The sequence below is a fragment of the Physeter macrocephalus genome, chromosome 11, assembly GCF_002837175.3.
Source record: "Physeter macrocephalus isolate SW-GA chromosome 11, ASM283717v5, whole genome shotgun sequence".
NCBI lineage: Eukaryota > Metazoa > Chordata > Mammalia > Artiodactyla > Physeteridae > Physeter > Physeter macrocephalus.
The window spans coordinates 76,959,050-76,976,940 of record NC_041224.1 but is presented as its reverse complement, the minus strand read 5'-3'; the positions used below and the strand labels follow the sequence as shown (position 1 = coordinate 76,976,940).

Sequence of the window (17,891 nt, the reverse complement as noted above, 5' to 3'; positions counted from 1 at the left end):
GTTCTAGTTCTGTGAAAAATGCCATTGGTAATTTGATAGGGATTGCATTGAATCTGCAGATTGCTTTGGGTAGTACAGTCATTTTCACAATGTTGATTCTTCCAATCCAAGAACATGGTATATCTCTCCATCTGTTTGTATCATCTTTAATTTCTTTCATCAGTGTCTTATAGTTTTCTGCCTTCAGGTATTTTGTCTCCTTAGGTAGGTGTATACCTAGGTATTTTATTCTTTTTCTTGCATTGGTAAATGGGAGTGTTCCCTTAATTTCTCTTTCAGATTATTCGTCATTACTGTATAGGAATGCAAGAGATTTCTGTGCATTAATTTTGTAACCTGCAACTTTACCAAATTCATTGATTAGCTCTAGTAGTTTTCTGGTAGCATCTTTAGGATTCTCTATGTATAGTATCATGTCACCTGCAAACAGTGACAATTTTACTTCTTCTTTTCCTATTTGGATTCCTTTTATTTCTTTCTCTTCTCTGATTGCCATGGCTTAAAACTTTCAAAATTATGTTGAATAATAGTAGTTAGGGTGGGAAACCCTGTCTTGTTCCTGATCTTAGTGGAAATGGTTTCAGTTTTTCATCATTGAGAATGATGTTGGCTGTAGGTTTGTCATATATGGCCTTTATTATGTTGAGGTAGGTTCCCTCTATGCTTACTTTTCTGGACAGTTTTTATCATAAATGGGTGTTGAATTTTGTTGAAAGCTTTTTCTGCATCTATTGAGATGATCATATGGTTTTTATCCTTCAATTTATTAATATGGTTTATCACATTGATTGAGTTGCATATATTGAAGAATCCTCTCATTCCTGGGATAAACCCCACTTGATCATGGTGTATGATCCTTTTAATGTGCTTTTGGATTCTGTTTGCTAGTATTTTGTTGAGGATTTTTGCATCTATATTCATCAGTGATATTGACCTGTAGTTTTCTTTTTTTGTGATATCTTTTTCTGGTTTTGGTATCAGGGTGATGGTGGCCTCGTAGAATGAGTTTGGGAGTATTCCTCCCTCTCTATATTTTGGAAGAGTTTGAGAAGGATACGTGTTAGCTCTTCTCTAAATGTTTGATAGAATTCAACTGTGAAGCCATCTGGTCCTGGGTTTTTGTTTGTTGGAAGATTTTTAATCACAGTCTCAATTTCAGTGCTTGTGATTGTTCTGTTTATATTTTCCATTTCTCGCTGGTTCAGTCTTGGAAGGTTGTACTTTTCTAAGAATTTGTCCATTTCGTCCAGGTTGTCCATTTTATTGGCATATAGTTGCCTGTAGTAGTCTCTCATGATCCTCTGTGTTTCTGCAGTGTCAGCTGTTACTTCTCCTTTTTCATTTCTAATTCTGTTGATTTGAGTCTTCTCCCTTTTTTTCTTGATGAGTCTGGCTAATGGTTTGTCAATTTATTTATCTTCTCAAAGAACCAGCTCTTAGTTTTATTGATCTTTGCTATTGTTTCCTTCATTTATTTCTGATCTGATCTTTACGATTTCCTTCTTTCTGCTAACTTTGGGGGTTTTTTAATTCTTCTTTCTCTAATTGCTTTACGTGTAAGGCTTAAGTTGTTTATTTGAGAGTTTTCTTGTTTCTTGAGGTAGGATTGTATTGCTATAAACTTCCTTCTTAGAACTGCTTTTGCTGCATCCCATAGGTTTTGGGTCATTGTGTTTTCATTGTCATTTGTTTCTAGGTATTTTTTGATTTCATCTTTGATTTCTTCAGTTTTCTCTTGGTTATTTTGTAGCGTATTGTTTAGCCTCCATGTATTTGTGTTTTTTACAGTTTTTTTTCCTGTAATTGATATCTAGTCGCCTAGCATTGTGGTAAGAAAAGATACTTGATACAATTTCAATTTTTTTAAATTTACTGAGGCTTGACCCAAGATATGATCTATCCTGGAGAATGTTCCATGAGCACTTGAGAAGAAAGTGTATTCTGTTGTTTTTGGATGGAATGTCCTACAGATGTCAATTAAGTCTGTATTCTGTTGTTTTTGGATGGAATGTCCTATAAATATCAATTAAGTCCATCTTGCTTAATGTATCATTTAAAGCTGTGTTTCCTTATTTATTTTCATTTGGATGATCTGTCCATTGGTGAAAGTGGGGTGTTAAAGTCCCCTACTACTTTAGTGTTACTGTCATTTCCCCTTTTATGGTTGTTAGCATTTGCCTAATGTATTAAGGTGCTCCTATGTGGCGTGCATAAATAGTTAGAATTGTTATATCTTCTTCTTGGATTGATCCTTTGATCATTATGTAGTGTCCTTTGTCTCTTGTAATAGTCTTTATTATAAAGTCTAGTCTGATATGAGTATTCCTACTCCATCTTTCTTTTGATTTCCATTTGCATGGAATATCTTTTTCCATCCCCTCACTTTCAGTCTGTTTGTGTCCCTAGGTCTGAAGTGGGTCTCTTGTAGACAGCATATATAATGTTTGCTTGTCTGTAAAGGTTTTAATTTCTCTGTCGAATCTGAATGAGATCCTTGCTGGGTAGAGTAATCTTGGTTGTAGGTTTTTCCCTTTCATCACTTTATTTATTTATTTATTTATTTAACATAGGTCTTGTTTTTGTACCCATTCAGCCAGTCTATGTCTTTTGGTTGGAGCACTTACTCCATTTACTTTTAAGGTAATTATCGATATGTATGTTCCTATTCCCATTTTCTTAATTGTTGTGGGTTTGTTTTTGTATGTTTTTTCCTTCTTTTGTGTTTCCTGCCTAGAGAAGTTCCTTTAGCATTTGTTGTAAAGCTGGTTTGTTGGTGCTGAATTCCTTAATGTTTGCTTGTCTGTAAAGGTTTTAATTTCTCTGTCGAATCTGAATGAGATCCTTGCTGGGTAGAGTAATCTTGGTTGTAGGTTTTTCCCTTTCATCACTTTATTTATTTATTTATTTATTTAACATCTTATTGGAGTATAATTGTTTTACAATGGTGTGTTAGTTTCTGCTTTATAACAAAGTGAATCAGCTATCCTTTCATCACTTTAAATATGTCCTGCCACTCCCTCTGGCTTGTAGAGTTTCTGCTGAAAGATCAGCTGTTAACCTTATGGGGATTTCCTTGTATGTTATTTGCTTCTTTTCCCTTGCTGCTTTTAATACTTTTTTCTTCGTATTTAATTTTTTTAAAAATTTTTTATAGTTTGATTAATGTGTGTCGTGGTGTGTTTCTCCTTGGTTTTATCCTGTATGGGACTCTCTGTGCTTCCTGGACTCGATTGACTATTTCCTACTATTGATTCCTTCTAGAGAATTTTTAATTTCATTTATTGTGTTGTTCATCATTGTTTGTTTGCTCTTTAGTTCCTCTAGGTCCTTGTTAAACGTTTCTTGTATTTTCTCCATTCTATTTCAAGGATTTTGGATCATCTTTACTATAATTACTCTGAATTCTTTTTCAGGTAGACTGCCTATTTCCTCTTCATTTGTTTGGTCTGACGGGTTTTTACTTTGCTCCTTCATCTGCTGCACATTTCTCTATCTTGTCATTTTAACTTACTTACCGTGTTTGGGGTCTCCTTTTCGCAGGCTTCAAGTTCGTAGTTCTTGTTATTTTTGGTGTCTGCCCCCAGTGGGTGAGGTTTGTTCAGTGGCTTGTGTAGGCTTCCTGGTAGTGGGGACTGGTGCCTGTGTTCTGGTGGGTGGGGCTGGATCTTTTCCTTCTGGTGGGCAGGGCCACATCCAGTGGTGTGTTTTGGGGTGTCTGTGAACTTAATATGACTTTAGGCAGCTTCTCTGCTAATGGGTGTGGTTGTGTTCTTGTCTTGCTAGTTGTTTGGCAGGGGGTGTCCAGCACTGGTGCTTGCTGGCCGTTGGGTGGAGCTGGGTCTTAGTGTTGAGAAGGAGATCTCTGGGAGAGCTCCCGCTGATTGATATTTCGTGGGAATGGGAGGTCTCTGGTGTCCAATATCCTGGACTCAGCTCTCCCACCTCAGAGGCTCAGGCCTGACAGCCAGCCAGAGCACCAAGAACCCCTTTTAAGTAGAAATGAATTGGAGTCCTTCTTTGATAGTAGGTAGTCTTCCCTTACGGTCTCATCAGTGCAGCTTTTTTTTCACTTTTCCTTCCTGTTTCGTCTATTTTCATAGGGTGTAACATAGAGGCCTCTTACCTGGTGCTTCAGACCAGAGTTCCTAGAGCGAAATGGCTGTACCTGGCACCTCAGGTCAGCAGATATGTGAGTTACTTTTATCTTTTATCTTTTTTTTTTTTGCCAAAGTTCTACAGTTCTTACAAATGGATCTCATATATTCCTTGCTAGGTTTATTCCTATATATTTCTGATATTTGTCAGCTATTTTGAATGGCTCTTTCTTTCCTTCAATTACATTTACCAATCGGTTATTGCTGGTATATAAGAAAACCGTTAGCTTGGGTCAGTGCCAGTCTTACATTCAGCCACTTTTATGAGGTCCAGTAATTTCTAAAGTCAATTATCACAGAATTTCTTGGTAGACTATCAGATGGTCTGCAAATCAGTTGTTGGATTTCTAAATCTTGCTCAAACTTACTCAGGCACATGGCACTCATTTTTGACACCAAAATTGCCCTTAACTCTAACAAAGAAAAAATGAAAAATATTGTTTATATATATAAACTGGAAAATAGGGGCTTGGAGCATGTTTTCAGTATGGTCCTCCCTTCATTCCAGGAGGTTGTTAAGCGCTCTGATGTGTCCTCCATCTGGCCTCATTTATCTACACAGGAATTTCCTCAGTGTTAAGAACACAACTGTTCTAGCCATTCCCAAGATATTTGTGAAATTCGAAAGAAAAATCCAGTATTTAAACAATAGGGCTAGCAAGCTACTGGATTTTAATAAATAAACCAATTCCTGTAGCTGCAGTTGTTACTTTTCAGTCAAGGAAATGTAGTCCTTAAAAAAAAAAAAAAATCAAGACAGCAAAAGTCAAAGGGAAAAAAATACAAGACAGAAGAAAGATAGGCAAAACTTTCTCCTATAAAATGTAAGGAAACTATTACCTATGATGTATCACACCAGACTGCCAGAAATTTTAAAACACTAATTTTTCAAGCTATTATTTCATATTGCGTAGGTGAAGTTATAAAAACTTGTATCTTCTATACTGGTTTCCCATGGAATGTTAAAGATAATCCCAGCATTATTATATGGTCTCTCACATAGCAATTCCCTCATTGTTTTAAACCAGTTTTAAATGGTTGTTTCAGAATGTTATAAAAGTCTCAAATTTTTTATATTTAAATAAGTAAATGTCATAAGCATTTGAGAGCAAGGCTTTAGTAGGAAGATGAATATATGGCATGAATAAGGCATGAATATATGGCACCTGAAACCTTCAAAAAAATGAAGTACAGCTTCAGGATCCTTCCTTACTTGGGTATTGGAGCCTAATCTTGCCTAGGACAACTAGCAATTACACATAGATGGGTGAGAAAAAATATTAATTGATAACTGCTTCAGTGAGCTAATTCCACAGTGGTAAAAATCATAAATACTATCATTTTGAACACAAAACTGTCTACCACATTTATTCAGAATGCTCTTCTAATTTAACACCGGGTGAACCTAACAAAAAAAAAGAAAGCAATGAGGTTTTTGATGGAACATTCTGAATTACTTAATCCTTGTTTTTATTTTAATTAAAATCTACTCATTTAATTGAAAATTTGTTCATTTATACCACAAGGTCACTTTATCATCAGCTCTATCATGTTCCATACCAGAGAAAAATTATATTCTAAGGCAGGGTTTGTCAAACTACAACCCACAGCCCCAACCCAGCCCACTGCCTATTTTTGTGCAGCCTGTGGACTAGAATAATTTTCACATTTGTAGATAGCTGAAAAAAAATTAGAAGAAGAAGAATAGTTTATGACACATGGACATTCAAATTTCAGCGTCCATAGATAATTATTGGTACACTGCCACACCTGCTTATTTGCATATTATCTATGGCTGCTGGAAAATCCACATGGCCCACAAAGCTTAAAATATTTATCATCTACTTCTTTACAGAAACTGTGTATCCACCCCTGTTGGACTATTAAGCTGAAAAGGCAAGGTAATAGGAGAGGGCGATTCCCAAAGTCTACCTTAGAAGACTGACATTTTTGGAGAACTTGTTAGTGCTTTGACAAGAGGCAGTTTGGCTAGGAGTTCTATGTTTTATGGTAGAGTAAGTAGCTGATTTGGAAGCAGTGATGTTTGACAGAGGAGTGTTGCTGTTGTTGTTATTATTATCATTTTAACCACCAGCACTTCTTGCTGATTTATATTCTCCATCTCCCAAGAGGAATTTGACCAGTTTGATTATATCTCATTTATGTGAAGTGTACAAAATATGTTGCAAGAATTGTTTGTGTCAAAGACAATAAACAATCTTTTTAATCCTTCTTCCTTAAGCAGGAAGTCACAACTTGCCAATAAGCAATTTAAAACAAACCCCGCAACGTTGTATGTTTGATTCAAAACAAGAAATGTTTTAGGCCTTGGGATACTGTCATCTCGGCAACCCCATTTGTCCTCCCTGGTGAGAACACGTGCACACTGCTGCTTGCTTTCCGGTTCAGTGAGAGAGGGTCACACCTTGCCCTCTTAATCCCAGAGTCAAATATGATTACAAATTTTTCCTCCCGGGAATCTAACTTGTAAGGAAGATCACTGTGTTTTTTGTTAAACAAGACATCTCTCTTTAGTTGCCCTATTCATTCTCAGGCTTACTATATTTCATCAGCCTAAAGATTATGTTTGACATCGGCAATTGTTAGAGACCATTTGTTTTTACAGTGGAAAAAGAAATAAAAGTGCAAATGTCAGACCTCAAAATCCATACTTCTCTGAATTGTTCTCATTTTCGAGAATGAGAATGTGTGTGTCTTTCCCCCAAGTGGGGAAAATGTCACTGTGGCTAAGTCGAAATAGTTTATGTCTCTCATTTTCTTTTTCATTAACTGCAAAATTAGAGGAAATTTTAGGACATAATAAGTGAATTATGGGAAAGTGAAAATTCTAGGACACATCCCAGTTGCAGTTAAAATAGGAATGGCTCATGTCAAATCCTGAAAAAAATAAAAAAGTAAAAATTGCAGCTTCATTATCAGAAAAGTAACACTGTTAAAAACGGACAGTCTTAGCAGTTGAGGAGTCTGTTTTGAGGCCTGATAAGTTAACATTAGTAAACTAGTAAGTAACATTAGTAAACAAGTTAGATACCCAGACCTTGTTAGTTATGTTGATATCAGAATTTGACCTTAGCAGAAACCAACTTAACAAACGTGGGCATTTTTAGTGATCTAATCTCCTCGTTTATAACTGTGATGAACAAGCAAAGCCCTCTTGATAGAAGGACTAGTTGAGTGACATGAACTAGGGGAGCCATTTACCAGAGGTGGTGGTGGGGAACATCAACGGTGAGAATATGAGAAACCGGTTAATTGCTCTCAAACTTGTAATTTTGTATTGTCTAATCTCAAAATAGGGTGAAATGCAAAGCTCTCTATATCCTCTGCAAAACAAGCTGGCCCCATCTTCCCAGAGCAGGCATGGGAAGGCCACTGGGGGCAAATGCCACTTCCCACCTGTTCTCTGCTGTAAATAAGCCTGCAGCCCACACCAGGGGCCAATTAAAAGGAATGGCTGTTGGTTCAGTGGCCCAGGAAGGCATCAGGTGGACTCTACTTCTTTGGCAGCGATCCCAATTAAGGTGTATTGTTTATCAGGGGGCCAATTAAGAAGATGGAATTAAGAAGAGGTCACGCCCTCTATTAAAGAGTAGTCTGAACCTGGGGAAGCAGTATGATGCTGGGGGTGGATTAAGAAGATGGAATTAAGAAGAGGTCACGCCCTCTATCAAAGAGTAGTCTGAACCTGGGGAAGCAGTATGATGCTGGGGGTGGTGGGGTTCTCCTGGCCGCCCCTGGATGGAGCCTCTCATGGCCATGCCCAGATGGGGAAAGAGAATGATGGTTTTTGTACCTCTTATTAGACAGCTTTTGTAAAAAGTATTTTTAATTTTAAAAAAAGTGTTTGTTTTAAGTAATATAGTCTGAAAAGTCAAGATGTCGCATAACTAGCCCCAAATGTCAGCTCTTTTGGTTACTGTGACACAAAAAGGAGGAGGAATGGGCTATAGAGCCAGGTGACATGCGAAAGCATTTAGTGGTGCGTGTAGCTAGTAAAGCGCCCTATTCAGCAGTGATGCAGGTAGAATTGGGGACGGTGAGAGGACAGCCAGGGAAGCCCACGCAGACACTGCTGGCCGAGTGAGCCTCTGCCCCCAGGGCTGTGGGAGGTATGGGGACAGTGGGCTGGGGTAAGACTCCACCCAGGAAGCGGTGCTGCGATCATCCCCATTTCGCTGCAAGGAGAAGCGGGTGGGGCACAGGTTAACTTGCCTGCGGAGCCACAGCTTACAGGCAGCAGGTGCTTTCAACCATCACTTTTAGCTATAAGCTTCATCTGTGGTTTTGGTTTCTTTTTCCTTTTGTTTTTAAACATATTTTGCAAAATCGGTTTCAAGAGCTACCAAATTTCATCAAGCCAAGGTCTAAACAAAACAACTTGTAAGATCCCCACCATCCTGCCTCGCTGGGGGGCTGTACGGGTTTCAGAACCTTTTAGCCCCCGTCCAATCCCAGTCCCAGGCAAACTGGGACAGTTGGTCGCCAGACTCGTGGCTCACGTCCGAACATACCGACCAACAAAATGACCCCGCCCCCAAGTGGCCAGAAAGACCCTGATGACGCTCCGACCCTCTACTTTTCTGTTGCCGCAGCCTGTGCGTCCTGAGCTGGCTATTTCTGCTTTGGGGGGTGGGGGGGTGTTGTCTTACACCCTCCCCCCAACCCCAGAGTCTTCAGTCTTTCAGGGCCCCCAAAACGCTGCGGGGCGGGGTGGTTGGTCCCCACCCCAGCGGGAGGCTCGCGACCAGCCGCGAGGAGCGCGCGACGCTCAGACCGCCCAGGGCCGGGCCTCTGACCGCGCAGGCGCAGAAGCGCGCTCCCACCTCCGGGTTCATGGATTCCCAGTCCAGCTGCGTGGTGGTGACTGGTAAGACGACTTTTCTGCTTTCCCACTTGCTGCTGCTTTTAGCCTGACCATGGAATGCGCACTTGCCTGATCCTGGTCATAAACAGTTCCCTCATGGGGAAAAAAGAGTGGCAACTGGTGGTTCCAATAATTCCAGATGGAGCTAACTTCCTGCTATGCCCTATTAAAAACAAAACAAAACGGGACAGAGAGGCTTTTCTGTTTCTGTCCTGTCATTCACTTCAAATAACTCTTGAGTGGCATACACAGTAGGTGCCCACATGTGGCTTAGACTCAGACCTTGTTCTTCAGCCCATCATGGGGGAGGCAGAGGCTGGCGCCGGCTGTCCGAGTCCGGGGCCCATGTGGCATCCACTGGGGTACAGCTGCATAGCAGGGAAGGGGGAGCAGGGGACTCAGAAAGAAAGGAGCCTAATAAGGCTGAGACAGTCCATCTGCAGTGCCCACTCCGACAGGGGCACATAGCTCCTCCCCAAAACTAGAGAGCCTTTAGCCACCCAGGGAACTCTAAGCACCCTCTGAGAGCCACCAGTTAGAGACTTTGAACCCCAGAAGGTCAACTCAGAAGGAATGGTAGCCACCCACTCCTGCCTTTCACCACCAGCACATTCAAAATCAACCCCAGACACCCCCAGTCGTTGTCACAGCTGGTCCCTGGAGGGCTTGATTTCTTCACAAAGCTCTTTATTTTTAGTCAGACACATTTGGCATATTTTAAGTTTTTTGAATTGTGTTGGATGAAGGAAACATTGAAGAGAGAAGGGTTCCTGTGTGTGGAAAATTGAAAGTTACCTATCTTAGTATTTTCAGGCTATAATCAAACTCCTGTTAACCTTCTGAGAAAAAGAAAGTTCTTTCGAAAACCTTTTATCTCCCTTGTTCTCATTTGTGTTATTTTGGGTAGTAGAGATTGGTTCAGATTACCCTTGAATTCCTAAGGAAACTGTACCCCTGATAAATGTGACACTTGTCACGAATGAAATATGAATATTGAAGCACCAGGTCAAGCCTTAGACTCACATCAACCCCTGCCTCTGTCCTGTCAACTTGTGGTTTGCTGGCAAACTCTGGATTGTTTGATGAAGTACCTGATCATCAGCTGTGATTTGGGAATGCTCACTGGCTTCCAGAGTGTGGCCTTCCTTTATTAAAAATGCTCTGAGCTGCTAAGGGCAGTCTTTTCGTTTAATTGGATTTGCTTCACGTGTAAATCTCACCAAGACAATTTGCACATAGACAGATGGTGGGGGAACAAGGAGTCTGACAAACTGCCTTAAGATCAAGACATTTGGACTGGCACCAAACAATGACGATGGGAGAGTGAGAAAACCTGCCTCCCTCCAGAGGGCCTCTCTTGATTCCAAGAGAAGATTTCTCCAGCCCCTTTTCACAAGTTCCACTCAAGGGCCTGCCAAGTTTAAAGTGTAAGGTTTGACCCTGCAAAACAAGAGCTTCAAACCTTCATTTGCTGAGTTGTTTTGCCTAATTGAAAACAGATAAGAAAGGACCTGCATCCACTGATCTGAATATGATTCTAAAGCAGCTTGTGAGTTTTTCTGGTGTCCCTGCATTTTTAGTATTCCTACAGTCATCCCAGGAGGTACCTGATTTCTCAGTGATTTTTCCTTAATCTCAGTATTTTACTTTTTTTTCTTTTTCTCGGCAACTCCAGTCTTATTTATTCTATAAGATTCAGTCAAAGTCAGAAAACACCACTAGCTTCCTGGGACATCCTGTCCCAAACTTTTCTATTCCCTGAGAAAGTTTTACCCTTTGTGAGTCAAACTTGCTAGTGCTCTAGACCCAGAGGTTCCAGAATTTCAGAGGCACAGCCCTCTCCAGAACTGACTCCTCCTCTAAAGACCTGAGGTCCGGGGGTTGGAGTGGAGGTGAGGTTTCAGAGGTAGGTATTTAATCATAGCTCCTTCCCATCTCAGAATCTGATGATTTGAGAAATACATCACGGGAATCAGATAGATGGAACTCAGAACCTCAGCTGGGTTCCAGGTAAAGCTGAGCTGGAGAATGCCACCTCTAGCTGCAGCCTAGTGCCCACCCTGAAGTGAGCCCGCCAGTCACAGGCCCACCTGACAGCGGCTGACCTCCCGTACAGGGACCAGGCAGGAACTGTTGAGCTCTGCGTATGGGCCACACTGAAGGAGAGATGAAGGAAGAGGCCCCCGGGGTCCTGGTCCCTCCTCCTAGCCACACCATCCTAAAGGGCTTGTGATGGTTAATTTCATGTGTCAACTTGACTGGGCCCCGGAGTGCCCAGATATCTGGTTAAACATTATCTGGATGTGTTTGTGACAGTGTGTTTGGAGGAGCTTGGCATTTGAATAGGTGGGCTCAGTAAAGCAGTGCCCTCTCCAGTGTGGGTGGGCCTCATCTAATCCATTAAGGGTCTGAATAGAATAAAAAAGCAGAGGAGGGTTGAATTCTCTGTCTGAAGGAATGATCTGGCACATTAGTCTTCTCCTGCCCTCAAACTGGTGCTCCTGGTTCTCAGGCCTTCAGCCTTGGACTGGAATTTACTCCACTGGCTTTCCTGGGTCTCCAGCCTGTAGATGGCCGACAGATCTGAGGACTTCTCAGCCTTCATAATCACATGAGCCAATACCTCATAATAAATCTCTTTCTATATATATGCATATATATATATATATATATACACACACACACACATACATACCAGTACAGGCCTCTCAATTTTTGGAGAGAGAAATAGAGGCCTAAAGTACACATGAAATCTCAACATGGAAAAGTAAGGACAGGGCCCCTGACTGATAGGCATGGTACCCAGGCAGGGGGTTTGGGGCTGAGAAATGGTGGCATCAAATGATCAGAGAGAATCAGGGCAGAGTGAGGGTCTAGCTGGAGCCCATCCCATGCTGCCCAGAGAGACAGTAAAAAAGGATTTAGCATTTGTTTAGCATCTACCAGCTTCTAGAAACAATACGTGCTGTACATGGCATTGTTTAATCTGTCCAGAGGTCCCAGGAGGTATGTAACTATAACAACGATGAAGGAGAACGCTGACACTGCTTCCTGTGTTTGAGGCAGTATTGCAAATGCTCCGTTTTATTCATTTAATCTGCACAACAACCCTATTAGATTATTATAATTAGTGTGCATTTTACAGATGAGAAAATCAAGGCACTGAAGCTAAGTAACTTGCTCAGCGTCACCCAGCTGCTAAGTGGTGGGGCTGAGATGCAACAACAGAAACCTGAACCCAAACACTGAGGTCTCTGACCACTCTTGGCTGCCGTTAGGCCACGGCCTGAGCTTTGGCGGGGTCACTGCATGGTGTGGGTGCCGTAAAAATAAGCAGCTGCAACACTGAGAGGGTGATGGTGTCCTTCTCCCCAGGCAGCAGGGAACATTTCCTAAGCTAGTCCCAGAGGAGGTTTGCTGTCCTCCCCAAAGCAAAATTCTGTTTAACTGCCTCTTATTAGAAATCTTCATTGCAATTAAATTACGTAATAGTACACAATGTAAATTAGCGTTCCCAGTTCTAGGAACAAGCCCTTCCATCCTCACACCTCAACCAGAAGCCTCTTGTTCCTTCCCAGAGTGAGGCCTCTCCTGGGTCTCACCTTGCCCAGGCTCACCCCCTCCAACCGCTCTGCCTCCTCCTCCCCCATGAAGTCCTGGGTCACTGCTACCTCCTCCAGGAGACTTCCCTAACCACCCCCACCCATCTTCTCTCTCCCCTCTGTATTCTGATCCTAGTTGTTGTTCAAAGCCTTGCTATTCCAAGTGTGGTCCAAGGGCCAGTAGCATCAGTACCACTGGGGAGCTTGCTAGGAATTCAGAATCTCCAGCATCCCCCCAGACCTGCCCAATCAGATTCTACATTTTAATAAGATATACATGTGTATTAGCATTTGAGAAACGCTGGACCAAATCTCACACTTTTTTAAACTTTTAATTTTGAAATAATTATAGATTCACAAGAATTTGCAAAGAAAATGTATAGACTGGTCCTCTGCATCTTTCACCGAGCCTCCTCCAATGTTAACATCTTCAATATCAAAGCTAAGATACTGACATTGATATAACTCAGTGTGTGTGTGTGTGTGTGTGTGTGTGTGTGTGTGTGTGCGTGCACATGCATGCATAACTCTATGTGGTGTTATCACATGTGTAGCTTTGTGTAACCACCACCGTCAAGATAAATAACTGTACCAACATCACAAGGCTCCTTCGAGCTACCCCTTTATAGCCACACCTACCCTTTTCCCCCATCTCTAACTCCTGGTAACCATTAATCTGTTCTTCATCTCTATAATTATGTTTATAGATGTAAACTTTAATTTACAAATATTGTATTGGGTTGGCCAAAAAATCCATTCAGGTTTTTCCCATAAGAGCTTATGGAAAAACCCGAATGAACTTTATGGCCAGCTCAATGTAAATGGAATCATGCAGTATGTATCCTTTTGAGATTGGCTTTTTTTCATTCAGCATAATTCCCTTGAGGTTCTTCCAAGTTGTTTATACCAATAATTCCTTGAATTTTAAAGCAATTTTTTAACAGCTTTATTGAGATATAATTCTCATGCTATACAATTCACTCATTTAAAGCATATAGTTCAATGGCTTTTAGTAGTCACAGAGTTATGCGTTTCTCAACACAGTCAATTGAGAATATTTTCATTACCCCAAAAAGAAACTCAACTTCCCAATCCTCATCCCCACTCCCCCACCACACACACACACACACACACACAGAGTCAAGCTCTAGGCAACCACTAATCTACTTTCTGTCTTTATAGGTTGCCAATTCTGGACATTTTACATAAATGGAATCATACGGTTTTGTGACTGGCCTCGTTCACTGAGCATGTATTCAAGGTTCATCCATGTTGTAACATAACACTTCTTTTTATTGCCAAATAATATGCCATTGTATGGGTAATACCATATTTTGTTTATTCATCAGTTGATGGACACTTGGGTTGTTTCTACTTTTTTCTTTTCACTGCTGAGTAGTATTCTGTGATCTAGGTGAACCACAGTTTATTTAACCATTCACTCATTGAAGGACATTGAGTTGGTTTCTAGCTATGGGCTATTACAAATAAAGCTGCAGTGAACATTTGTGTACAAGTTTCTGTGTGAAAATAAGTTTTCATTTCTCTGGGGTAAATGTCCAGCAGTGCAAGTGCTTGGAAGTCCACTTTCAGTTTTAAAAGAAACTGTCAAACCATTTCCCAGAGTGGCAGTACCATTACATTCCCACCAACAATGTATATGTGGCCTAGTTCCTCTTCATCCTTGTCAGCTTTGGGTGTTACCAGTATTTCTATTTTAGCCACCCTGATAGAAGTGTAGTGACATCTCATTGTGATTTTATGGCTTTTTTAAAAATTAATTAATTTATTTTTGGCTGTGTTGGGTCTTCGTTTCTGTGCGAGGGCTTTCTCTAGTTGTCGCGAGCAGGGGCCACCCTTCATCGCGGTGCGCGGGTCTCTCACTATTGCGGCCTCTCTTGTTGCAGAGCACAGGCTCCAGACGCGCAGGCTCAGTAGTTGTGGCTCATGGGCCCAGTTGCTCCGCGGCATGTGGGATCCTCCCAGACCAGGGCTCGAACCCGTGCCCCCTGCATTGGCAGGCAGACTCTCAACCACTGCACCACCAGGGAAGCCCTCATTGTGATTTTAATTTGCATTTCTCTGATGGCTAACGATGTTGAAACGTTTTTCATGTGCTTATTTGCCACCTGTATATCCTCTTCGGTGAAATGTTTCTTCATGTCTTTTGCCCATTTTCTAACTGGACTGTCTTTTTTTTTCTTTTTAATTAATTAATTTTTTATTTTTGGCTGCGTTGGGTCTTTATTGCTGCATGTGGGCTTTCTCTAGTTGTGGCAAGTGGGGGCTACTCTTCGTTGTGGTGCACAGGCTTCTCACTGCAGTGGCTTCTCTTGTTGCGGAGCACAGGCTTTAGGCGCGCGGGCTTCAGTAGTTGTGGCACGCAGGCTCAGTAGTTGTGGCTCGTGGGCTCTAGATTGCAGGCTCAGTAGTTGTGGTGCATGGGCTTAATTGCTCTGTGACATGTGGGATCCTCCCGGACCAGGGCTCGAACCTGTGTCCCCTGCATTGGCAGGTGGATTCTTAACCACTGCACCACCAGAAAAGTCCCTAGACTGTCTTTTAAAGTTGAGTTTTGAGAGTTTTCTTTTGCATTTTACATACAATGCCTTGGTCAGATATGTGATTTACAACTGTCTGCAGAGTATCTTTTCATCCTTTCAGCAGGGTCTTTTGCAGAACAAAAGGTTTTCATTTTGATGAGGTCCACTTTATCAGTTTTTACTTTTATGGATCACACACTTGGTGTCAAGTCTAAGAACTCTTTGCCTAACACTAGGTCCCAAGATTTTCTCCCTTTTTTTTCCCCAAAAAGTTTTATAAGTTTACTTTTTACATTTAAGTCCATAATCAATTTTGAATTAGTTTTTGTATACAGTGCAGGCTGAGGGATCCATTTTTTTTGCCTATGGGTGTCTGATTTTTCCGGCCGCATTTGTTAAAAGGCTGTCCCTCTCCATTGAATTGCTTTTGCACCTTTGTTAACAAACAACTGGGCATATTCACATGGGTGTGTTTCTGGTCCCTCTACACAGCATGCATTTTAACTGGACGTGTGTGCTCACACCTTCTTGAGCCCTCCTACGTGGCGGTAGATCAGCCCCACATTCCTTTAGGGCCACCCTACAATGCCTCACACAAGAGGACTTGGAAGATGCTTCCAGACAGGCAAGGTTGCAAGCCTCCACAAGAAAGGGGGTGTGTGGAGTCCTTGATGGCCCAGGGAATCACAAGAGGTCCCCAAGGAGGTGCGGGGAGCAGCACAGAAGCAGAGACACCTCGGCCCAAGGCATGGCCTGAGGAAACCAGGCTTTCTTTGGTTTCAGGTTTCGGGCCCTTCCGGCAGCACCTGGTGAATTCCAGCTGGGAAGCAGTAAAGGTAAAAACCCTCTAAGCCCAGACCCAGGAGCGCAGGACCCAGCTGGTTCCTTCTGTGGTTCTGAGAAAATCCAGCACGTAGGCTCCTTGGTGACCAGATCCACACGGGAGGGGAGAAAACACACACTGGGTGCCCTGGGACACGAGCTAGCTTTTTGTCCTTGGGTTGTGACTCACCTGCCCATAGGGGGCCCATCTGGCTCAGTGGTAAAGAAAACAGGCTGAAGGGACACCCCTGGGAAGGATGGGGAGTGGCCCAGGAAGGCTCTGCTGTCCTGAGAGCTGGGAACCCCTTCTGGCTGTGGAGTGTAGGGAAAGTCACCGCCCCCAGCCGTGGTGTTCTCATTCATGACATGGGGGAATAATAGTGCTGATGTTACTGTGTCATTCTGAGGAGTAAAAGAGGTATGTGTGTGAAGCAAGTAAGTATGTAAGTCTGTAAAAGCACCTTTTTTAAAGCTTAGCGCCTGGCACAGGGTAAGAGCTTAATACATGGTTATAATTATAAACAACACGGCTTCATTTTTAAGAAAGCAGCCAGGAGAGAGCATGTCCTCAGACAGGGCGTGAAGAGGGGTCTCATCCGTAGAACAGAGCTCTCCTCCCTGAAGCAATTGCCCCACTCCTACCAGTCCCCACACGATGTCATTTAGAGGCTCAGAACACAGCTGGCTATTTATTCACACTTGACCATCAATTTCATGCTTCTGTTGGATCAAGCCAAAGGTAGAATCTTGAGTCTGTTCTCAAGAGTTACCCAGTCAAGCTGAAAATGCAGCAAAACCACTTGAATCGTGCATTTGCAGCCACTGTAGCATTCAGTTTTTAGCCTGTCCACACAGACGCAGTCAAGGAAACTCTCCACTCTTGAGTTGGAACTTGGGCTTTTTTCAACCAGCAAAAAAACTCAGAGAACCCCAGACTCACTGCCAAGCCTCACTGCTGCACACACATGCCAGAAAGGCCAGGTCAGGGCTTTATGAGTTCCTGGGTGTTTGCAGCCAGTTCCTCGAAAAACAGGACTTTTTCTGCTGAATCCCAAATGGGCCCTGAGTCCTTCTTTTTGTACCTCAGTTTTCTTATCTGTAAAATGGGAAGGTTGTGATGACTACAGGACATAAAGGTTGTGATGACTACACACATAAAGCCCTCAGAGCATGGCAGGGCAACTGCTGGTTCTCACAAATTTCATTCTTATTACTAAGAAGCTATTCTACCAGTCAGTTTTCTCAGTTGTGGGCAAATAGAATTGGACTTTGGAGATCCACACAGGAAATGGAATGAGGGAGGGGATCATTTTGCAGACTCAAGATTCACCAATAAAGCTGGAGAATCAGGGCAGAAGGGCAGAAACAGAAGCAGGCTGGGGGTTTCCAGGAATAGGTAGTAGAATGGCAAACTAGGTGCTCTGAGCGGCCCTTCCCCTGTAGATAAACTAGATAAGATAGAACTTCTGTGCATTGCTGGACACACAGTAGTAAAGGAAAGCCCATATACGTCATGCCATGCACATAAATACATCACACATACTCAGGGCTGCAGCCTGTAGGAGTGAGGGTCAGCACCCCCACCCTAACACACAAAAGGAAGGGGGCACATGCCATTATCAACATTGTTTTTAGCAAAGGGAATAGAATGAAACCAAGGCTCTTACTGTAAGCCTGACCCTTGAAAGGAGATCCTGTGGTCTCTAGCACCCCTGACTCCCAGCAAAGCATATGCAATTTCTTTTGAGGATTTAAAACCTCAGATTTTCCACAAACTAAGATAAACTAAACATTTATTTCCAATCAAAGATCACCAAATATTCAAAGAAACAAACTACCCTCAGTAAGAATGAGCAGAAGCAGATTTAGAACCTCAAAAACTTGA

General features: G+C 42.2%; 1 protein-coding gene across 1 annotated transcript in view; it reads left to right on the top strand.

The window, feature by feature from the left end:
* The first annotated feature begins 8,947 nt into the window (after window positions 1-8,947).
* Window positions 8,948-17,891, top strand: part of PGPEP1L (pyroglutamyl-peptidase I like) — a 51,252-nt gene continuing 42,308 nt past the window's right edge. Inside the window, 2 exon segments of the mRNA XM_028495220.2 lie at window positions 8,948-9,042; window positions 15,968-16,020. Coding sequence (XP_028351021.1) covers window positions 9,009-9,042; window positions 15,968-16,020 — 87 coding nt within the window. The 5' untranslated portion in view covers window positions 8,948-9,008.